This window comes from Marmota monax, unplaced genomic scaffold, assembly GCF_021218885.2.
Source record: "Marmota monax isolate L192 unplaced genomic scaffold, Marmota_monax_Labrador192_F-V1.1 WCK01_AAM20220418_F8-fsc00020, whole genome shotgun sequence".
In the NCBI taxonomy this organism is placed as follows: Eukaryota; Metazoa; Chordata; class Mammalia; order Rodentia; family Sciuridae; genus Marmota; species Marmota monax.
In genome coordinates, this window is record NW_026692912.1 from 22,661,786 (window position 1) to 22,686,479 (window position 24,694).

Below are 24,694 nucleotides of genomic sequence, written 5' to 3' on the forward strand. Positions count from 1 at the left end.
TGAATTCGGGACCAACTCACCCGGCGTGGATGTGGTTAAAGCTGGGGACTCTGCAAGCTATGGCTTCCCCATGCCCCACGTGGAACGACTTGGCCTCTCAGAGGCGGTTTCGCCTGGGGGCGGTCTGCATGGTGAGGTCAGGGTAAGGGCAGGGGTAAGCTCTGCTTCTGGCAAGTGTTGGAATGGCGGCTGGCCAGCGGGGGCGGCAGCTGAAGTGCTGCAGGTGGCCATGCCAGGCAGGTGGCCGTGGGGAAGACGCATGGGACCGGTGAGCTAGTCCATGTCCAGCAACCGTGGGAAAGCCCGTGTGCTCCCAGGAGGAGCACGGCTGGCTCAGCTCTGTCTAGGTTCTGATCCAGGCTCTGCTACATGTCAGCTGTGACCCTGGACAGGGAACTCAACTCCTGGGTTTCAGTTTGCTCTTAATATGGCACTTCTAACAGATTTGGTGGGATTTCAGTGAGGTGTTTTACAAAATGTGCTCGATACATAGTAGCACACACTGAGTGTTAACCTTCACCATCCCATGACGATGTGTCCCCCAGTGGTTTGTTATGAGAGAAATTCAGTTGAGATTGGTTAACAGTAACTCCTCAAGAGTTTCAGGGAAACTTGTCATTTGAGACAAACTGTGTAGTAAGGGAGAAAACTGAATATTTACCTTTAATATTTATTTTTTAGTTGTAGTTGGACACAATACCTTTATTTGTTTATTTTTATGTGGTGCTGAGGATCGAACCCAGGGCCTCGCACGTGTTAGGCCAGCGCTCTACCACTGAGCCACAACCTCAGCCCCTGGTAATGATTTTTTAAAGAATTAAGATTAACACATATAATAAAATTCATCCATTTTAAGCATACATTTTGATGAATTTGGGGGTAAAATACAGTAACATCAATTATAGTCAAGATTACAAAACAGATTCTTCACCATTCAGTGTTTTTCTGGGCCACTTTCCAATTGATTTCCTCCCCCAACCTCTGGCCACGGGCAACCACTCATCTGTTGTCTCTCTCTGTTGGTTTTGCCTTTTCAAGAAATTTATGAGAGTGTAATCATACAAAAATCATACCAAATCACAGACTTTTATATTTGATTTGTATTTCACACAATTTTTTTGAGGTCTGTTCATAGTGTTTTCTTTTCCTTGTTGAGTAATGTTCCATTATGTGGCTATATCTCAGTTTGTTTATGCATTTACTAGTGGATAATATATAGCTTGCTTCCAATTTGGGGCTATTGTGAACACTGCTCCGTGTACATTTGTCCATCATTGTGTGCACACACACTTTCATTTCTGTTAGGTATATGCCACAAAGTGGAGTATCTGGGTCATAGGAGGGGTAATGTTATAAATGCCATATTGTTTCCTAAGGTGGCTGGAATATGGTATGGTCTACATTCAGTTGCATTCAGTTCAGTAGTTCAGTTCTTTTTTTTTTTTTTTTTTTTTTCCCCCTTAAGACTTTCTCTTTGTCCTGTGGATTATTGAAAAATTCATTGTTTTAGGTTCCAAGTAGTTTGAGATTATCCTGTTTTTTGTTTTCTTTCTGTTGGTGATTTCCAGTCTGAATGGTGGTCATTCTACATGACTTAGCTTATTTTTTAAAATTTGAGGTTTGTTTTATTGTGCAGGATATGATCTGTTTTGTTATATGTTCTGTGAGCACTTGGAAAGAATGCATATGCTTTTGTGGTGGAGTGGACTAGTCAGTCTATAAATGTCAGTGGGACCCTATTGGTTGATGGTATGGTTGAGTTCTGGTTGTTCTATCAGTTGATGGGAGAGGAATCGACATCTTCAAATGTAATTGTGGAGTTGTCTGTTTCCCCTTTCAGTTTTGCTTTACATATTCTACAGCCGTATTTTTGAGTGTCTTCATATTTAGGATCATTCTGTCTTCTCTTTTTGGGGATGGGTACTAGGGATTGAACTCAGGGGCCCTCAACTACTGAGCCACATCCCTAGCCCTATTTTGTATTTTATTAGAGACAGAATCTCACTGACTTGCTTAGTGCCTCGCCAAATTGCTGAGGCTGGCTTTGAACTTACAATCATCCTGCCTCAGCCTCCTGAGCCACTGGGATTACAGCTGTGTGCCACCACACCCGGCTGATCACTGTCTTCTTGATGTATTGAACTTTATGTCATTTTATACTGTATTTCTTAATTTCGGGTCATTTTGTTTGCTCTGGAGTATATTTTATCTGACACTAATATAGTCATTCCTGTTTTCTTTTGATTAAAGTTTGCATTGTATATCTCTTTCTCCATCCTTTGACTTTCAACCTATTTATGCTGTTATAGCTGAAGTGAGTTCCTAGATAGCATAAATTGGGTCATTAAAAAATCCATTCTGGGGGCTGGGGATGTGGCTCAAGGGGTAACGCGCTCGCCTGGCATGCGCGGGGCACTGGGTTCGATCCTCAGCACCACATAAAATAAAATAAAGATGTTGTGTCCACCAAAAACTGAAAAATAAATATTAAAAAAAAATCCATTCTGTTAATCTCTGTCATTGAATTTGTTTACTTAAACCATTTGTATCTAATATAGTTAGTGTTATATCAGAAGTTGAATCTGTCATTCGATGTTTGATTCAATTTTTTTCTCTGCTTTACATTTCTGTGTTTTTCCTGCCTTTTAGTTGACCATCTTTTAAAAATTCAATTTTGATTTATTCTGTAGTTTTTTGTTTGTTGTTTTTGGGGTACTGATAATCAAACCCAGAACTTTGTCTATGCTAGGTAAGCATTATACCACTGAGCTATTTTTTAAAACAGCTCCTTTAAAAAAAAAAAAAGGTTATTTTGAGACAATCTTGCTAAGTTGTCCAGGCTGGCTATAAACTTATCCTGCCTCAGCCTCCTGAATAGCTGGGATCACAGGTCTGTGGCACTCTGCCTGGCTATCTATAGTGTTTTTAAAAAATATCTCTTTGTATCACTGTTTAAGTGGTGTGCTAGGTATTACATTCTATGTATATGGCTTATCACAGTGTACTTTTATCATCATTTTGCCAGTTTGAGTGAAGCACAAAGACATTACCTCCCTTTTACATCCTTTTACCCTTCTCTTTCAATGATTATCTTAAATATTTTTGCATTTAGAGCCATGAGACAGTGTTATAATTTTTGTTTCATTTGTCATGAATAATTTAAAAACTCAGAGAAAGAAAAAAGTGTATTTAACCATTGTTTTCCCTACCATGTTGATTCCTTCCTGATGTTCCAAGGTCTCTTCTTTTGCGGTTTCCCTTATGTTAGAGAACTTGCCTTAGTCATTCTCTTAGCGTAGATCTGCTGGTGACAGATTCTCCTGGTTCCTTCATCTGAGAAGATCTTGATTTCTTCTTTATTCCTGAAGAATCATTTTTGTTGTGTGTAGAATTCCAGGTTGACAACTCTTTTCTTTCAGCACTTGTAGAAGTTGTTCCTCTTCTTTCTGGCCTCTGTGATTTTTGATGAGAAATCCACCATACTTCTAGTTGTTTTTCCCCCTTAAGAGAGATGTAATTTCTCACCCTGCTTTCAAGATGTTTTTTTCTCTTTAGTTTTCACAAGTTTGACTTTCATATATGTTATATATATATATATATATATATATTGGTATGGATTTCTTTGGGGTTATCCTGTTTGGGGTTTCATATGGACTATATTCCACATGTGGGCAACATCTGAATTGTATTCTGTTTACGATGTAACTATGGGCCTGCATATGGACTACATTCTGTTTCTATCTATTTCATATATATATATATATATACACACACACACACACATATGTGTGTGTGTATATATATATATATATGTACATATATGTATGTAAATATTTATTCTTTTGACGTTCTATACTGGTAATACTGTAGTTTTGTAATGTATCTTGAATTCAGGTAGTATAACCCCTCCAGTTATGTTGTTCTTTTTCAAAATTGTTGTCTATTTTAGGTCATTTGCCTTTCCATATAAATATTAAAATCAGCTTTTCAGTTTCTTTTAAAACACCTTTAGGATTTTGATGATGACTGTATTAAATCTTTAAACAATTTGGGTGCATTGTCATACTAATATTTACTTGATGAGTAATCCATATTTTATAATCCATGAACGTAGTATATTTCTCCATGTCTTTAGGTCTTTTATAATTTCCCTTTCCAGTGTCTTTCAGTACAAAAATTGGGTATCTTTCATTAAATGTATAACAGTGTATTTAAAAAATGACATTATGGGGCTGGGGATGTGGCTCAAGCGGTAGCGCGCTTGCCTGGCATGCGTTCGGCCCGGGTTCGATCCTCAGCACCACATACAAACAAAGATGTTGTGTCCGCCGAAAACTAAAAAATAAATATTGAAATTCTCTCTCTCTCCCTCTCTCTCTCTCTCTCAAAAAAAAATGACATTGTAAATAAACTGTTCTTAAATTTAACTCACTAACATTTTATTGTAGTGTATAGATACAAAGATGAATTATCTATGCTGAACTTGTACCCTGCAATTTCATGTATTAGTTCTGGTAGCTTTTCATGTAGAGTGCATAGGATTCACTCCAAATACTGAGTTTTTCATTTTATTATCTTCTTGATATAATTTTTAAATTTGATTCTTTAAAAAAAATCCTTTAGAAGTACTAGGATTGAACTTGGGGGTGTTCTACTTCTGAGCTATATTCCCAGCCTCCCCCCATTTTTTGTTTATTTGTTTGTTTTGTTTTTTGAGATGGGATCTTGTTGAGTTGCCTGAGGCTGACTTCACCCTCAAACTTGCAGTTCTCTTGCCTTAAACTCTTGAACTGCTGGTTATCACCAGCTCGTGCCACTATGCCAGGATTTAATTTGATTCCTAAGGAATATGCCTTGTATTATTTTTAATATTTTAAAGTTTATAATCTTATTTCCTAGAGTATGGTCTTAGTAAACATATCTTGCACTCTTGAAGTGAATGTTTACTTCTGTGTTCTTGGATAAAGTATCATGTTGTCTGCCAATAAGGCCAGTGATGGCTTTTCTTTTTCTTACCTTACTGCACTAGCCAAGACCTCCAGTATGACACTAAATAAAGGTCCTGAGAGTGGACATCCTTGTCTTAGTCCTGATGCCAGCTAGAAAGCATCAAGCCTCTTAACATTGTGGTCAATGTTAGCAGCAGGGTTTTATATAAGCCTTTAAGGAGGGTGAAGAAGTTTCCTCCTTTCCTAATCTACTGAGAATTTTTATCATGAAAGGGGTATCAAATTAGTTTAAATGCTTTTTATGCATCTGTATAAGTGATCATATATTTTGTTCTCCTTTATTCTATTAATATAATGAATTTCATGGATTTATTTTCATGTTGAGCCAAGGTTGCATCCTCAGGATAAACTCCACTTGGTCTTTATATATTATTTTTGTATATTGTTGGATTCTACATAATACATTTTGTTAGGAATTTTTAATTCTGTGTTTGTTAGAGCTATTGGTCTGTAATTTTTGTTTGTTTGTTTTATGGTACTGGGGACTGAACCCCAGTTTAAAATATTTTCTAATTTTTCTTGTGATTCCTTGGAACCAGTGATAATAAGTGTGTTATTTCCAAATACTAGGGGTTTGCTGGGGGGTTTTGCTTATCTTATTGATATTCATTTGTGATTTGATTCCATTGTGGTTAAAGAGCATATCTCAGTCTTTTAAAATTGTTCTTGTTTTATTTCCCATGTTATGGTCTGTCTAGTAAATTTAACATGTGCCCTTGAAAAGAATATGCATTTTTGGTTTGGGGCATAGAGTTCTGTAAATCTTTGTTAAGTCAAGAAGGTTGGTAGTGTTGTTCTTCTCCTGGGTGTGTTTGCTGACTGCCTTGTGTTTTGGTCTAATTCTAGTTAGAGTGTTCTTAAGAGATACACCTGTGGTTGTGGAATTTTTTTGTTTCTCCCTTTATTCCTGTAGGGTTTGCTTCATGTATTTTTGAATCTATTATTAGGCACATACATATTTATGGTCTGTCTTCTTGACACATTGACGTGATTTTTTTTTTGTTATTTTATTTCAAACCTGTTGTATTTGATATTGATATAGCCCTTCTAGTCTCTTTCTGTCCACTTCCTTTCAACCTAGCAGGGCCTTTATTTATTTATTTTTATTTTTTAGTTGTAGTTGACACAATACCTTTATTTTATTCACTTATTTTTATGTGGTGCTGAGGATCGAACCCAGGGCCTTGCACGTGCTAGGCGAGCACTCTACCACTGATCCACAACCCAGCCCATAGCAGGGCCTTTATAAGGCAGTCTTCTGCAGTCAGCATCACAATAAATCTTGCATTTTAATTAATTTTTACAGTCTCTGCTTTTTACTTGGAAAGTTTAACCTGTTAATATTTAATGTAATTATTGATATGGCTGGGTTTGGATCCACCATTTTAATTTATTGTTTCTTGTTTCTCTGTTGTTTGTTCCTCTGTTTTTCCTTTTCTACCCTTATCTGGAGTAGTTGAATTTTTCTGTGTTTTTTTCTTCCTCACCTCGCTCTTTTTGTAATACTGGAGATTGAACTCAGAGGTGCTTTACCAATGAGCTACATCTCCAGCCCCCTCCCCACTTTTTAAAAAGTTTGAGATAAGATGTTGCTATTTTAGTCAGGCTGGCTTCAAACTCAAAATTCTCCCACATCCAACCTCCCAAGTCACTGGGGTTACAGGTGTGTGCTACTGAACCTGGCCTGTCTTTCTTTCTTTCTTTCTATTTGTGTGTGTGTGTGTGTGTGTGTGTGACCTTTATGGGTTACAATAATACATACTAATTTTGTACTGTACAAAACAAATACAATACAAATACAATACAATGTATTGTTTCTCAGAAATCTTGCAATTTGTACATCCCGTTCCTCTTGTCCTTTCAGTTATAATTGTTATGACATGTGTTTCATCCCCTTGCATTAAAAACTTAATATATCAACAATATAATTTTTGTTTTTAAACCAAAATATGGTTTATAAAGAAATTAGGAGGAAAAAGTAAACAAGTCTTTTGCATTTACTTAGATATATATACCATTGCTGAAGCTTAGTATTCTTTTCTTAGTATAAGAGTTTGCCTCTGGTATTTTCTCCCTTCAGCCTGAAGAACTTCTTTTAAAATGTCTTATAGAAGCTGGACATGGTGGTACATGCCTGTAATCCAAGCTGCTTGGGAGCTGAGCAGGAGGATTGTAAGTTCAAGACCAGCCTAGGCAACTTAGTGAGACCCTGTGTCATCACAAAGAAGAAAGGAAAGAAGATAGGTAGGTGGCCGTGTCTGGAGGATAGTCAACGGTAGAGAGCTTACCTACCATGAGCAAGGCTTTGGGTTCAATCCCTCGTACCAAAATAAATCAATAAGTCATAGCATAGATTCGCTGCAATGGATTTTGTTTTCTTTTATCTGAAAATATCTGTCCTTTGCCTTTGTTCTGTTTCTCTGGGAGCAGAATTCTGAGCTGACAAGTTTTATTTGGTTGGTTGCTCTTGGTTTAGGCAGCACTTTTAAAATGTTGTTCCACTTCCTTTTGGCATGCATACTTTCTGATGAGAAGTCAGATCCTTGGTCCACTCAGTTGGTACAGGGCTTGCCCTGCATGCACAAGGCCCTGGGTTTGCTCCTCAGCGCGCGCGCACACACACACACACACACACACACACAAAAGGATTTGTTTTTTGGCTTTGGCGTTTTTGTGATATATGGGTTGCTTTTCTGCTTCTTCATGTTTATTTAGGATTATACATCTTCAAATTTTTGTATGTCATTAGGTTTGGGCAATTTTTGTCCCTTATTTTTTCAAAAGAACTCTCTACTATTCTCCTTCTCCTCTTTTTTTTGGTATTCTAGTTATCCTTGATATCATCTAACAGGTCTCCGAGTCTGTGTTCATTCTTTTCATTTAATTTTTTTTCTGTTTTTCATCTTGGTTAATTTCTACTCATTTTTCTTGAAATTTACATACTGTTATCCAATCAGCTTTTATTTTATTTTCTTATTTTTATGTGGTGCTGAGGATTGAGCCCAGGGCCTCACATGTGCTCAGCAGGTGCTCTGCCACAGAGCCCCAGCCCCAGCCCCTCTAGTGAACTGTTTTTTTTTTTAATGTGGTGTTGAGGATTGAACCCAGGGCCTTGTGCATGTGAGACAAGCACTCTACCAACTGAGCTATATCCCCATTTCCCCTCTAGTGAACTTTTAATTTCAAAATTTTGATTCTTCATTTCTAATATTTGATTCTTTTTCACTGTGTTTCCCTATGTTTCTTTGCTCAGATTTTCATTCATTCATTGAAGACATGTCTGTTTGTACTTCATTGAGATAATGTAAAAGCTGTTTTCAAACAGGTTAGACTTGTAGTTGAACTAAAATGTGTTTCTTTTTCTTGATTCTTTGTATAGTGAATAATTCTGGATTGTATCCTGGACTTTATATAAATGCCAAATTATAGAAATTTTTGACTCTCTTATTTTTTTCTGAGTGGTTCACCTGTCAGTCAGGGACGTGACTGTTCAGGTTGGGAACTCTTCTTCCATCTTTCCCATCTTCCCCCTTCATGATGACTTCACTCTTGAGCATTCATGGTTTCCTGGCTTTACTGTTCTGATTCTTCAAGCCAGAAACGCTTAGTTTTTCTCTGCACATTCCTGCTGTGGCCATGTATGACATTAACCATAGTATCTAAAGACACAAAATTGTTAAAGGCAATAATTTGAAAACACACAACAATAAATAAAATTATTTGAAGACAACTTTTTAAAAAATATGGAACATTTTGTGAAAATTATTTCTGAATTTGCCAAAAGATTCAGATAGTTAACAAAATATTTTGATGATAAAAAGGAAAGGAATTTATTTTCTTGGGGTGGAATAACTTGGTTGTTTTACAGAAAGGAGACTCAGATTCTGATTTTACTTTTTGTATTTCATTAATTCAACAATTTCCAATTAGAAAACTTTTCATGAATAAATTTATTAACATTGAGCCAACACTGTCAGAATTTTATTGTTTTTTTCAAGTTCATCATCTATAGGCATTTTTAGTATAAGCAGAGTTCATTTTCCTCAGACTTGTTACATTTATCATTAATAGATTACTTTCAAATTTGTCTTTTGTTATCTATTATCATTTTAAAACTTTTCAACTAGACTTTTTTTAATTTTTAATTTTTTTTTAGTTGTAGATGTGATACTGAGAATTGAACCCAGGGCTTCACGTGTGCTAGGCAAGCACTCCACCCCTGAGCTACAACCCCAGCTCCTCAGTTAGTCTCTTTTTTTTTTTTTTTTTTTTTTTAAAGAGAGAGAGGAGGGGGGGGGATTTTAATATTTATTTTTTATTTTTCGGCAGACACAGCATCTCTGTTTGTATGTGGTGCTGAGGATCGAACCCGGGCCGCACGCATGCCAGGCGAGCGCGCTACTGCTTGAGCCACATCCCTAGCCCTCCTCAGTTAGTCTTAATGTACCTTTTTTTGTGGGGAGGGTACTGGGGATTGAACTCAAGGGCACTCAACCACTGAGCCATATCCCCAGCCTTATTTCATATTTTATTTAGAGACAAGGTCTCACCAAGTTGCTTAGCACCTTGGTTTTGCTAAGGCTGGCTTTGAACTCACGATCCTCCTGCCTCAGCCTCCCAAGTGGCTGGGATTATGGGTATGTGCCACCATGCTCAGCTTAACGTACCTTTTTAGGTATGTGTTTAGCTATACAGAATATATAATTCTGTGAGTAGATAAGATTAAAGCTTTAAAGTAGTTTAAAACGTAACTATATCAGCACATTAATTAAAATGATGTACATAGTATGTTGAGTTACCATCTTACTAAATTAACAGTTTTTTTAGGGAAAAATGCAGAGAGACCATGTGTGTGTCTGTGTGTCTGTGTGTCTGTGTGTGCGCGCGCGCGCGCACATTTCTATTTCTCTGTAACCATTTAAATTAATCACCAAATTAAGTTTCTAAGCACTAGGGAAACAAAAAGATAATTTCTTGTTTAGCTTTTTTTTTTTCATGCGTGTACATTTTATTTTATTTAAACTTTAGTGTGGCAAAATATAAGAAGGGAGGGTGATTTGAAACTATATATAATGGCTGATGTTTGAATCATTTCCTTAATCAGAATTAATTGGGTGGGTGTGTTTGTGTGTACATGCATATATGTGTATGTAAAGAGACTTATTGTGAGGAATTGGCTCGTGGAATTAATACAGGCTGACAAGTCCCAGACTGTGTAGGGTGAGTGAGCAAGATGAAGTCCCAGAGAGCCAGAGAAGCAGTTCTAGTCTGAAGGGTGACAGGCTGGAGACCCTGGCAACACTGATATTTCAGTGTGAGTCTGAAGGCAGCAAAACACTCAAGTCCCAGTTGGAAAGCAGCAGGCAGGAAGGGTTCTCTGTGACTCAGTGAGAGTCAGAACTTTTCTTCTGATCAGGCCTCCAGCCCACTGGAGGAGGGCTGCTAGACAATAGGCAGGGAAATCCGCTTTACTCAGTTTAAATTGTTAAATGTAAATCCCATCCAAGTTCGACTCCCAGAAGCACCCAGGATAATGTTTGACCCAATATCTGAGCATCCCATAGCCCAGTCTAGTTGACACTAAAATCAATCATTGCAAAGACCCTGCTTCAATAGTGGGGAAAATCCTATTCTGGACCTACCTCACAAAATTTAAGAGCAGGACCCAAAAGGATCACACTGTTTCCAAACTTCATCTCAGAACAAAAGCTGAGGATACAAAAAGACAATACAAATATTTGTATTTTGAGAATACAAAAATATCAAGACTCAGGGTGGTAAAATTTACAGTACATCTAATAAAAAATTACTAGGTATGAGAAGTAGTAAGCCACATTTAATAACTGACCAGAAATGGCATAGATGATAAAATTATCACACTACAGACATTGTTGTAATTGTTTGCACAAAAGCTAGAGGAAAGTTGAACATGTCCAGTTGAGATCTGGAAGATAAACTTCAGAGATGAATACACCAAATTAGATTGATGTCAAAATAAATATTGAAGAACTAAAGATGAGTGATTTTTAAGACTTAATAAAAACTATCCAAAATGAAACAGAAGAAAAGCTGAGAGCAGGTGGGTGGTGGGCAGCTCGTGTGCCAGCTCACTGGAGTTCCTGAGGGATGAGAGTGTAAGGGATCGAAAAAACAATAGAGGAGAAATAGCTGAAAAATTCCCAAATTGCAAAGAAAGCATTAAAAGTCATGGATTAGGGAGTCTCAAGCACAGGAAGAATGAAGAAAAATGTTACCAGGGCACCTTATAATGAAGTTGAATAAAGCAGTGCTTAAAAACAGCCAGAGTGGGGCTGGGGCTGGGGCTGGGGCTGGGGCTCAGCAGTAGAGCGCTCGCCTCACACATGCGAGGCCCTGGGTTTGATCCTTAGCCCCACATTAAAAATAAATAAATAAAATAGAATGTATTTAAAAAAAAAAAAAACAGCCAGAGAAAGCATACCTGTAATCCCAGTGATTTGAGAGGCTGAGGCAGGAGGATTGCAAATTCAAAGCCAGCCTCAGCAAAAGTGAGGGTCCAAGACCCTGTCTCTAAATAAAATACGAAATAGGGCTGGGGATGTAGCTTAGTAGTCGAGTGCCCTTAAGTTCAATCCCTGCTGCCTGCCCCCCCCCCCAAAAAAAAAAAAAAAAAAAAACCCAGCCAGATAAAAAGACATAATATACAGACAACAGGCGGTCTCTCTTTGGGAACAGTCTACACCAGATAACGTAAAGCAACATTTCTTTACGGAAAGAAACAATTATATGCCTAGAATTCCTTTCACAATGAGCTGTCTTTTAGAAGTGGAGAAAAAAATAAAGTCATTTTTCAGACCAAAACAAAAACAACAACAAAGACAGAACTTATTACTGGCAAACCTGCAGCACAACCAGTATTAAAGGATGACCTTAAAAACAGAAGGAAAATTGGGCTGATGGGAAAACTGGGGCCCCAGAAGGAGCAAGACCCTGAAGATGCGCGTCACACGTGGGTAAATGGTAGGAGCCTTCCTTCCTTGACCATCTCTTTAAAAGGCAAGCCTTAATATGGGCTGGACTGTGGCTCAGCGGTAGCGCACTTGCCTAGCACGTGCGGAGCCCTGGGTTGGACCCTCAGCCCTGCATCGGACCCTCAGCCCTGCGTCAAAATGAATGAATGGAATAAAGGTATTGTGTCCCACTACAACTAAAAAATAAATATTAAAAAAACCCAAGGCTCAACTGTAATCAGCGAATTAAAGGCATTTCTCCTTTAATTAGAATGGAGTTTATGGCACAGGAACAAGAGGCTGGGGGAGGTGGGCACACATGTCGCAAGGTTCCCACGGAGTGGGGCACGGGGTGGCTGCCAGGTGAGGGTGAACTGTGATGAGGTGGACATGCTTCCCACAGACTCTAGAACAGCAGCTGAGGCTAAGAAGCCAACAAAGATAAAATGCAGTCATAAAAATATTTATGTGATCTTAAAAAGGCTAGAAAAAAAATAGGGAAAGCAGGCAGAACGAATGGGACAGTCGTAGAACAAACAGCAAGGTGGCAGCTGATCCATAGAGTGATTCTATAAACCCTGTTAAAAGCAGAGATTGTGATATTGGATTAAAAAAGTAAAATCCATTTTTATTTATATGCTGTCTACAATTAGTCCACTTTTCCCCTTTCCTCCATTTAAAATCACATTTATTTAAAAATTTACTTAGTTTTTTTTTTCCTTTCCTGTCTTTTTTTTGAGGGGGTGTACTGGGGATTGAACCCAGGGGTGCTTAACCACTCAGCTACATCCCCATCCTTTTTTATTTTTTATTTTGAGACAGGGTCTTGCTAAGTTGCCTAAGGCCTGCTAAATTGCTGAGTCTGGCCTCAAATTTATAATCCTCCTGCCTTAGCCTCCCGAGTTGCTGGGATTACAGGTACTGGGGATTGAACTCAGGGGCACTCAACCACTGAGCCACATCCTCAATCCTATTTTGTATTTTATTTAGAGACAGGGTTTCACTGAGTTGCTTAGCGCCTTGCCATTGCTGAGGCTGGCTTTGAAATCCTCCTCTCTCAGCCTCCTGAGTCTCTGGGATTACAGGTTTGTGCCACCGTGCCTGGCAAAACCATTTTTAATATTAATTTGCAAACAGGTTAAAATCAAAAGGGTGGGAAAAAGTTGTTAGCATTGTGCTAATATTAATCAAAATAAAACCTTAAAGGTGTATCAGATAAGACATTTTTACACAAAACTTATTACCAAAGATGATCATTTTATAATGATAAAACCTAAATTCATCAAGACATAATCCTAGGGCTGGGGATGTGGCTCAAGCGGTAGCGCGCTCGCCTGTCATGCGTGCGGCCTGGGTTCGATCCTCAGCACCACATACAAACAAAGATGTTGTGTCCACCGAGAACTAAAAAAATAAAAAAAAAAAAAAAAAAGACATAATCCTAAATGTTTATACATATTCACAGAGATTCAAAATACTTGTATCGAAAACCTGTAAATTCTTCAAGGAGAACAGATGAACCTACACTTATAGTTGAAGAATTTAACAATAACTGATAGAAGAATTAGACAGAAAGCCAATTAAGGATACAGAGAATTTGGACCGTGTAACCAGCTGACTTGACTTAGTCAACACCTGTGGAGCTCCTCCAGCTGCAGAGAATCCATGTGGTCTTCAAGTGCATGTGGAACTGTTCCCGAGATAAATACTTTTCTGGGCCATTAAAAAACATCAATAAATATAAACTGACTCAGTTCATAGAAAGTATGATGTCTGACCACAATGGAATTAAGAAGGAGTCAGTAATAGCAAGGTACCTGGAAGATTTTCCAAATATTTGGAAAATGAAAAACACACTTTTAAATCAACCATGGGTTAAAGGAAAATAAGTAGAAAGTGAAATTAGTATTATTTGCAAGAATGAAGGTGAAATGCAACATAAAATTTGTGGGATACAACTAACGAAAAATGTGTATCGCATTACATGCCTGTATTAGAAAAGAACAAAGTTTCCAAGTCAATGATCTTGGGTTTCAACCTTAAGAATCAGAAAAAATGAAAGCTAGTAAAATCCCAGTTAAGCACAAAAAAACAAAAACAAAAACAAGAAACAAATAATGTGAAAATATCTGAGATAGAAAACAAACAATTTTAGAAATCAAGAACACAAAAGCTGGTTCTTGGAGAAGAGCAATAAAATTCATAAACTGCTAACCTGACTGTTGAGGAAAAAAGAGGAGGAAAAAAAAAAGGTAGTATCAGGAATCAGAGAGATTGATGTCACTCACATTCTGTAGATACTCAAAGTGAGCATTAACCAGTAACCTACAGGAAATGGACAGAGTTCTTCAAAGCTGCAAACTACCAAGTTCAGCTGGGCATCAGGCACCTGTCTATAATCCCAACAACTTGGGAGACTGAGGCAGGAAGGTTGTAGGTTCAAGACCAGCCTCAGCAATTTAGCAAGACCCTGTCTCAGAATAAAAAATAAAAAGGGCTGGGGATGTGGCTCAGTGGTTAAGTACCCCTGGGTTCAAACAAAAATTCCTGGTACCAAAACAAAAACAAACTACCAAGTTCCCTCCAGAGATCAACCTGAAATGCCCAAATCCATGGGAGAAGTTGAGTTTGTAGTTAAAAACCTTCCACAAGGAGAACTCTAGGCTCAGACCCTAGAATTTAAGCATTTAAGGAAGAAACAATATTAATTCCATACAACCTTTCCAGAAAATAGAAAAGGAGGGAAAATGACCTTCCCTGCTCATTCCAGAACATCACCATTACTCAGATACTAAAGTCAGACAGACATTACAGGAAAAGAAACCAGAGGCCAACATCATTCGTTATTCTTAACAAGTGTTTAATAAATCCAATACAACAAATGCCTATGAACATCTCAGTACGAGCAGAAAAAGTCTTTGGCAAAAGCTCAATATCAATATCTGATAGGTTAATTATGAACACAAGTAAACTTGCTCAACATGAAGGGCAGCTGTGGAAACGCACAGCTTACATCTTAGTGATAGAAGACTGGAGGTTTTCCCAGCACCTGGGTTCAGGCACTGGCAAGGATGCCAGCCCTCACCAGTTTTGAACAGCCATGTGCTAGAGGGTCTAGTGAGCCCAGCAAGCCCAGTATTAGAAGGGAAAAATATTATCTTCATACACAGATGACATGATTGCCTATGTAAAAAGGCCTGGTAGAATCTACAAAGAAGTTACCACAGGGGCTGGGGATGTGGCCCGAGCGGTAGCACGCTCTCCTGGCATGCGCCGGGCGCTGGGTTCGATCCTCAGCACCACATACAAAATAAAGGTATTGTGTCCACCTACAACTAAAAAAAATACATGTTAAAAAATAATGTGGTATTAGCTCCAAAAATATATCGATGGAATGGATGGAGAGTCTAGAAAGAGACCCTCACATATATATAAAATTCACCAGATTTTTTTCTTTGGGGTACTGAGGAGTAAACCCAGTGCCTCAGGTGTGCCAGGCGAGCGCTCTACAGGTGAGCCACAACCCCAGCCCAATACCACATTACCTGCAGTCAGACAATGTAAACCTTCCAGCATTGTTTTTAAAAGCTACACCCTTTGCGCTTGCTTGCTTGCTTGATTGATTTTTTTAGTTGTCAACGGACCTTCATTTTTATTTATTTATATGTGGTGCTGAGGATCGAACCCAGTACTCACTCATGCTAGGCAAGTGCTCTACCAATGAACCACCTCTCCATCCCCTGTATTTTATTTTTGAAATACAGTCTTGCTATTGTTCAGACTGGCTCTGAACTTATAATTATCCTGCCTCAGCCTCCTGAGTCATTAGGATTATAAGTGTGCACCACCAAGCCTGGCTTTTTAGCAGATTTTTGACAGCGATGTAAAAGCAATTCAGTTCTTCAACGTTCTGGTGTTGAAATTGGATCCCATGTTAGTACTGGAAGGTATGGCCTAAGGAGCGTGTTTGGGTCATGGGGGCACTGTCCTTATGAATGGATTACTGCCTTTGTCATGGGAATGGGTTCCTTATAAAAGGACAAGTTTGGCACCCTTTTTTCTTCCTTTGTCACACTCTCTCTTCCTAACACTATCTCTCTGTCCTTCTCCCTCTCCCTCTCTTTGCCCTTTCACCATAGTTGGGGCTGCAAGAAGGCTCCTGCCAGATGCTGATTCCTCGATCTTGGACTTCCTACCCTCCAGAACTATGAGAAATAAATTTCTTTATAAATTACCCAGTTTCTACTATTCTATTATAGTAGCACAAAATGGGCCAAGACACGTGGTGATAGCTAGGTGTGGTGGCACATACATGTTACTTTCAGCAATGCAGGAGGCTAAGGCAGGAGGATCGCTTGAGCCCAGGAATCTGAGACTACCCTGGGCAACATAGTAAGAACTCATCTCAAAAAACAAAAAGAAGATACATGGAATTACACTTAACATTATATTGTTAAACTCTCTTAATTGAATCTATATCAGCTTTACCTCAGTAACATACAAAGGCCCTGCTTCTTCTCTTCACTCTTTTGTTGTTGTTATAAAAAAATTATATCTTTATTCATTGCATGTCCAAAGCATGAACCAATAATTTTCTTTCTATTTTTTTTTTTGGGGGGGTGGTGGTGGGTACCAGGGATTGAACTCAGGGGCACTCACTACTGAGCCACATCCCCAGCCCTATTTTATTTAGAGGCAGGGTCTCACTGAGCTGTTAATCTGCTGAGGCCGGCTTTGAACTCATAATCCTCGGCCTCCCAAATTGCTGGGATTATAGGCATACACCACTGCACCCAGCTTCCTCCTCATTTTTGAAGGATATTTTTGCCAGACACAGAATCTTGTTTGATTGTTTTTTTCTTTAGCACTTTGAACATTTTAGCCCACTGGCTTCTGGCCTCCGAGTTTATGATGAGAAGTCCACTCGTGATCTTATTGAGAATCCCTTCTATATGACACAGTGTTTCTTCTACTGCTTTCAAGATTTTCTGATTGTCTTTGGTGTTTGATGATTTGATTAGAGTGTATCTCAGTGTGGGTCTCTATTCATCCTACTTGGCACTCATTGAGCTTCTTGGATATTTATATGTTGAGAGCCACAGCCAGTCGGGATGGCGCCTGGCATTGCCAGAAGGAGTGGTTGAGAGGTGACACCAGTGCAAGCCATTAAGATGATGATAATTAAGTTAAGCTGTGTATAATGGCTGTGACTGGATGATGGCTGGATTGAAACAGGCTGTGTATTCAGTTGTATATAAACCCCTGCAATCCGGCAATAGGGCGGTTCCTGCTGCCTTGGGCGCCCCCGCTACTTTTGAGTTCTCCCAGAGTTCCTGTTGAGTTCTTGCGCCCCGGGGAGGCTGGGGGATTTCCCCGGAAGCTTGCGTGGAGTGCGGGTGAGAGTTCGGGCAATAAAGTAGTTCCTGTTTGAACCTACAAGTGCCTCGTGGCTGCTTGGTTATTTTGTGCCCAGCCAGACTTCGGCATTTATATTCATGTCTTTCATCAAATTTGGGAAGTCTTTGGCCATTATTTCTTCAAATATTCCCTTTGTCTCTTCTCCTTGTGGGACCCCCTTAATACAAATATTGGTCCATTTGGTAGTGTTCTATAGGTCCCTTATGCTCAGGCTCAATAATTTGATTTCCATTGTCTTGCCTTTTAGTTCACTGAATTTATGCACAGTATAATTTACCCATTTTGACAATGAATACAGTTATGTAACTAGCTACCAGACAAATCATAGAACCATTCCATGACCTCTATATTTTCTTTATCCTTTTGTTGTCAACCCATCCTTCTAACCATAGCAACTGCTGCTCAGTTTCTGGTGCTTAGAATTTTGCCCATTACAGAATACCATATGAATAATATTATAAAGTATGTCATCTTTTGAGCCAGAATGCATTTATAAGTCATCCTTGTTGTATGTAATCAGTGGTCCATTCCTTTTCATTGCTGAGTAGTATTCCATTGTATGATGTGCCACAATATATTTACTCGTTCACCCACTGAACTACATTTAAATTGTTTCCAGTTTTTTTTTTATCATGAATAAACCCACTATAAATATCCACAAACAAGTTTCATGTGTCAACATGATTTTTATTTGTCTTAGGTAAATAGAATGGAATTGCTAGGTCATGTGATAACAAACTGCAGAGTTCTACAGAGTGAGTATATATTCTCCTTTTGTCTTCCCATCAGCAATTTGTGCCGGTTTGTGTTCACATCATTTGTGACATTCTTGCCAGGTTATTTTCTCCCACTATGTGATTTGCCTTTTCATTCTTTTAACAGTGTTTTTAGAAGAGCAGAACTTTAGAATTTTAAAGAAGTACAATTTATCAATTTCCTTCCCTCCTTCCTTTCTTCCTTCCTTCACTGGGGATTGAAACCAAGGGCACTTTACTACTGAGCTACGTCCCCAGTCTTTTTTTTTTTTGAGACAAGATCATACTAACTTGCCCAGGCTGGTCTCAAACTTGTGATCCTCCTGCCTCAGCCTCTGGGATTTCAGGTGTGTGCCATCCCACCTATTTTTCTTAAGTTTCTATAAGTATTATAAGTTTTTATTTGACTTCTGAGCTTATAATCCATTTTGCATTAAATTTTACATATTATACGAAGTGTTGATTCAGAGTCATCATTTTGCACGTGGATATCCAATGTCTGAGCACCATTTGTTCAAAAAACTAACCTTTTCCCATTCAATTGCCTTTGGACCTTTGTGGAAAATCAGCTCAGCTTGTGTATACATGTATGTGTCACTTGTATGCCCTTAATTGATTTCTAAATTCTGAAAGGAAAATGGTAAAAAGAAAGACTTGCATATTTCTGCTTTACTGTTTGTCTATTTTGAGTTGCTCTAACAAAATACCACAGATGGGATAATTTATAATGAACAGAAGGTTATTTTGGCTCATGGCTCTGGAATCTAGGAAGTCTAAAACCGAAGGCCCGGCCTCTGGTGAGGGCTTCTTGCTATATCATCCCAAGGCAAAAGGGAGAGTATGCGAGAGAGCGAGATGGAGCTGAGCGCCTGGTGCCCTTTCTCATGCCCTTTCTCATCGTGAGGGTGGAGCCCTTAGGACTTCAGCACTTCCCGCGAGGCCCCGCCTTCCAACACTGTTGCGCCAGGGGTTAAGTTTCTACCACTACCTTTTGGGGGACACATTCAAGTCATAGCACTGGCTCCTGTCCTAGGAAGCCCTTCCTGACAGCCTCGGAGATAAGAGTCATTCCCTTCTATTCTCCTTTTGGAGATCAGTGAGAAAGTGGAAAGGAGAAGGCTGGACAGAAGCAACGTCTTCTTCTGGCCCCTGACCACACATTTATGATTGAGTGTTTCCCACCTTCGTCATCTCTGTGCTCCATCCCCCCCCAAGACTGCACACCCCTAGGCCAGGAAGCTGGGCTCCTTTTCTTTTGCCGTCCTTATCTCCATTCCCAAGTCTGTGATGAGGAGCCAAGGATTTTGTACAGTACCCCAGCCAGTGAGTCCAAGAGTGAAGAGACAGATCCACTTTCCTTTTGTTGGTTTGGGTTTTTTTTTTTTTTTCACAGTACTGGGGACAGAACCCAGGGGGTGCTTTACCACCGAGTCATATCCACAGCCTTTTTTATTTTTTACTTTGTGACAGCGTCTTGCTAAGTTGCCCAGGCAAGCCTCAAACTCGGGATCCTCCTGCCTCAGCCTCCTGAGTTGCTGGCCCCACTGTGCCCAGCTCTGCTTTTCTTTACTCTGCAGCTGTCTCTGATTCTATCCTAGTGTGTCTCAGCGCTGTCAGAGGAACTCGCCTGAGCCAGGTGCGTTTCACATGCAGTTAGGCTGAACACACTCTTAGTACTCACAGAGCGGACTATCCCATTCCTCCCAGCCAGCAGTCCCTCAGACAGAACAGACCACGTTCCACCAACTCTCTTGGTCTCTTGGCCACCGAGGTGGTCTCTGGATGATTGATGATCGGAGGCAGGTAGCTCGAACCAGAGTGGCTGCGGGTTTCGCGGGTTTCGCGGTGACAGCAGAGCAGCCGATGTGGCCAGGAGAGTGCCTCCTTGGGTGTTTCTTCCCCTCCCTTAGGTGTCGCCCTCAGCAGCACTGGGGGAGAGTGCTCCTGCAGTGGTAGCAGGCCTCAGGGGGTCTCTGAGCCTTGCTTCCCAGAGGGCCTCTCTCCCTCCAGGAGCTGTGCTTCTGTGAGGGCTTATATAGGCTCCCTGCAGTCTGCAGGACCTCACTGTCACCCTGATCGCCAGCTACCTTCTGCTACTTGCAGAAGGGGCAGAAGGATAAGGTGGCAGGTGGGTTATCTGCTGTCCAAGTTAGCTCATGCTCTCTGGGTGCTTGCTTCTCAGAGTGCTCCTTACAGTGTGATTTCTGTTGTCCAGACATCCTGGTACGAGCATGTTATCCTGGGCATGTTTTAGGCATTGGGGGCTCTCAGCTTCTCCCACCCCTCCTGCCTGGTGTGACTCTGTTTTGGTGGGCTTCAGCCACTGCTGCTTTATGGAAATAAGAGTCATTCCCTTCTACTTCCCCTGAGTTGTTTTGGAGATCAAATGAGAAAGTGGAAAGGAGAAGGCTGGACAATATTGAGAACTATCCGTGGGTTCATTTTTACAACCCCTTTGTTTATTGTTACCTTATGATTCATGAAATATTTATTGTTAATAATCCCAATATTTAATTGATTGCTTTTCCTTCTCAGCACTTTGTAAGCATAATATTTACTACCTAGAAACTTTCCTGCAACAGCTCTTAAATATTCTAAATATTTTGATCCCCAGCTAGTCCCTATGACACCTGGTTTCCAGTAGAGATGTAACAGTTGGGACTGTGCTGTTCACAGGGTGTGCATATTTGGAATGCTCAAATGGGCATCCCTCGGTGCCTTTGAGAAGGCTGCAGGTGCCCCCAGGAGAGTGTCCACATGCTTCCTGTGAATGAGAGGGGTGGTTCATGCTTTCCAGCCTCATCTGTGCCAAATGACTGGCTTTCTCAGGCATCATTTGTGTACATGTGTGAGGGGATCCTGGGGATTGAACCCAGGGTCTCGTCTATGCCAGGTAAATGCCCTACACTGACCTGCATCCGGGCCCTTTTTTAAAATCTCATTTTACTTTGAGACAGGGTCTCACTGAGTTGCCGAGGCTGGCCTTAAGTTAGTGGTCCTCCCACCTCAGTCTGGGATTCCAGTAGCTGGGAATCCCAGGAGTGTGCCATGCTGCCCAGCCAGAGGGCTGTACTGTACCCAGCCCGAGGTTTCTCTCCCTGCTCTGGCTCTGGAGCACCCGTCCTCATGCAGCCCTCCCTCACACACAGTCCGCAGTGGGAATCTGTTGGTTGGGTGTTGGGAGCGTCAGGGTTGGTGGGGAATGGAACATGGCTCTTGTCAGAATGTGTCTGAGTACACCAAGCACCGGCAGCACGCACGGCCTGGCCTGGCACTGACTGAGCAGGTGACTTGGAGCATCTCTACTCCTTTGTGTGACATCATAAAAGGATATCAGAATCAGAGTACACATTGCTATTTTCCCTTTTTTATTAGCAGTTTTACTGATATCTAATTTGCATATCAGAAAATTTACCATTTTAATGTGTAATTCAGTGGTCTCTAGTAAGTGTGTAAAGTGTGCACCTTAACCAAACTCCGCTTTTAGAGCATTTCCATCATCCTCAAAGAATCCCTTCTGCCCCGCCACAGTTAGTCCTGCTCCCACCAGGCAATACTGATTGTTTAAATTCATTCTAATTTGTTATATATGACAGAATGCCATTCAATTCATATTACACATGTAGAGCACAATATTTCATGTGTGTGGTTGTACACAAAGTAGAGTCACATCATTCATGTCTTCATACATGTACTCAGGGTAATGATATCCATCTCATTCCACTGTCTTTCCTGCTCCCTTGACCCCTCACTTCCTCTCCCTCCTCTTTGCTCTATCTAGAGTTCTCTAATCCTTCCATGCTCCACCCCCCATCCCCACTATGAGTCATTCTCCTTATATCAGAGAAAACATTTGGCATTTGGGTTTTTGGGATTGGCTAACTTCACTTAGCATTATCTTCTCTAACTCCATCCATTTACTTGCAAATGCCATGATTTTATTCTCTTCTAATGCTGAATAATATTCCATTGTGTATATATACCAAATTTTCTTTATTCATTCATCACTGAAGGGCATCTAGGTTGGTTCCACGGTTTAGCTATTGTGAATTGTGCTGCTATAAACATTGATGTGGCTGCATCCCTATAGTGTGCTGTTTTTAAGTCCTTTGGGTATAGATGGAGGAGTGGGATAGCTGGGTCAAATGGTGGTTCCATTCCCAGTTTTCCAAGGAATTCCATACTGCTTTCTGGATTGGTTGCACCAATCTGCAGTCCCACCAGCAATGTATGAGTGTGGTAACACTAATTTTCTTGCTGTCTATAGAATTGTCTTCTGTGCATTATTGTATGAATGGAGTTTTATGCACTATGTAGTCTTTTATGACTAGTTTTTTTTCTCTCTTAGTATTTTTTTGAGGTCTGTCTGTATTGTAGCATATATAGTGCCTCATTTCTTTTTATTGTTGAATATTATTCCTTTTTTCAGATGTGCATTTTGTTTATTTATTCACCAGTTGATGGGCATTTGGACTGTTTCTAGTTTGGGGCCATGCTGTGTGAGCATTTATGTATGTCTTCATGTGGATATGTGTTTTCATTTCTCCTGGTGCGATTCTTAGGAATTGAATTGTGGGTGTTACAGTAAGTTTTATGTTTAACTTTTTTTTAAATATTTTTTTTAGTTGTAGATGGACACAATACCTTTATGTTATTTTTATGTAGTGCTGAGGATCAAACCCAGTGCCTTCCACATGCAAGGTGAGCAATCTACCACTGAGTACAACCCCAGCCCATGTTTGGCTTTTTAAGAAAGTGCATATTTCACCCGGGGCAGTGGTATATATGCCTGTAATACCAGGTACTCGGGAGGAGTACCTGGTAGGAGGTACCAGGCAGGAGATTTACAAGTTCAAGGCCAGCCTGGAAAACTTAGGGAGACCCTGTTTCAAAATTAAAAATAGAAAGAGCTGGGCATGTGGCTCAGTGGTGAAGTACTTCTGGGTTTAATCCCCCAGTACCACAAAAAGAAAAAAGGGTGTTCTTTCTGAAAGTGACTGTACATTCCCATCAGCAAGACATGAGCCTTCCTATTTCTTTACAGCTTTGACAGCACTGGGTTGTATCTGTTGTTTTTATTACTGCCTTTGGAATAGATATGAAATTGTAGATCTCATTATGACAGTAGTTTCCACTCTTTCTAGGGCCCTGGTTTCCATTTCTCTCTCTCTCTTTGTCTTTTTAATTGGATAGAAGTCATTTTACTTACACTGTGCTAATCGGTAGGTAACAAGTCCGTTTCCATGGCATGTCATCCTTTTTGGATCCAGTTTAACATCATGAAAACTAAGCACCCACATTTTAACAAACAATGATTATGTAATGACAGTCTGTGTACGTTTAAATGATTGAAAGGGTAATAGCACAAGACAAATGTCATTTGTTATTTATTCATCCCTGTTTTATTGGCACATTATAATTATACATGATGCTGGGATCTAACGTGACATATCTGTACATGCACGTGACAGTGTGGTCAGTCTTGTTCCTCTCCTTTCCCTCCCCTCCTCCCTCCTTGTCTCCTTCCTCTTTAGGTTCCATTTCTTGAATGTCCATGCTGCTCAAATGTTCGTGTGCTATTTAGCCATTTGTATTACTTCTTTCGTTATATATCAATTCAGATATTTTGCATATTTTTTAATTGGTCTGTATACTGTCTTGTTGATACAAGCTCTTCATAGGTGCATGAAGAACACACGGAATTTTTTTTTTTTTTTGTGGTGCTGGGGATTGAACCAGAGCCTTGTGCCTGTGAGGCAAGACTCTACCAACTGAGCTATGTCCCCAGCCCAATGAGGAACACTTGGATTTTTATCTTCCTTACACCAATACCAGCTTACAGTGAGTAATAATGGTCGGTGGAAGTAGATTAGTAGATGAGTGTTGGTTAGGAGCTAGACACTGCGTTTCACAGGGATTATTTAGACCAGTTTCTCATTTTCTTTTCTTTCTTTCTTTCTTTTTTTTTAATAGTTGGACACAATACCTTTATTTTGTTTATTTATTTTTATGTGGTGCTGAGTATTGAACCCAGGGCCTTGCGTGTGCCAAGTGAGTGTTCTACCGCTGAGCCCCAGCCCAGCCCCGCAGTTTCTCATTTTCTAAAAGTGACACGACCATTTCAAAAACTCCAATTAACAATTTTTACTAGAGGTAGAAAATAAACTTGATTTGGAGAATTCTTAGATTCATGTAAATTAAAACTGGGTTTTTTAAAAATATATATATATATTTTAGTTGTAGATGGACACAATATCTTCATTTTTATTTATTTATTTTTATGTGGTGCTGAGAATTGAACCCAGGGCCTCGCGCATACGAGGCAAGCGCTCTACCACTGAGCTACAACTCCAGCCCCAGAACTGGTTCTTTTTTTTTTTTTTTTTTTTTTACTGCTGTTACCATAAGGTCTAAATGGTTGTCATGATAGACCCCAAATTCCAGTGATTTGAACAGGCAAGGTGCTTGTTTCTCTCTCCTGTGCCAGGCCGTCATTAGCCGCCCCGAGTGGGCTCAGTGGCTC

At 39.9% G+C, this 24,694-nt stretch overlaps 1 protein-coding gene across 2 annotated transcripts in view; it reads left to right on the forward strand.

Moving 5' to 3' along the window:
• Positions 1-24,694, forward strand: part of Abl1 (ABL proto-oncogene 1, non-receptor tyrosine kinase) — a 122,296-nt gene that overhangs the window by 46,188 nt on the left and 51,414 nt on the right. Inside the window, exon 2 of one of the 2 annotated variants that reach the window (XM_058581847.1) lies at positions 7,121-7,253. The exons of the other annotated variant lie outside the window; for it this stretch is intronic. Within the exon in view, the coding sequence (XP_058437830.1) occupies positions 7,121-7,253 (133 nt within the window). The remainder of the gene's footprint in view (positions 1-7,120; positions 7,254-24,694) is intronic. 2 annotated transcript variants of the gene reach the window in all.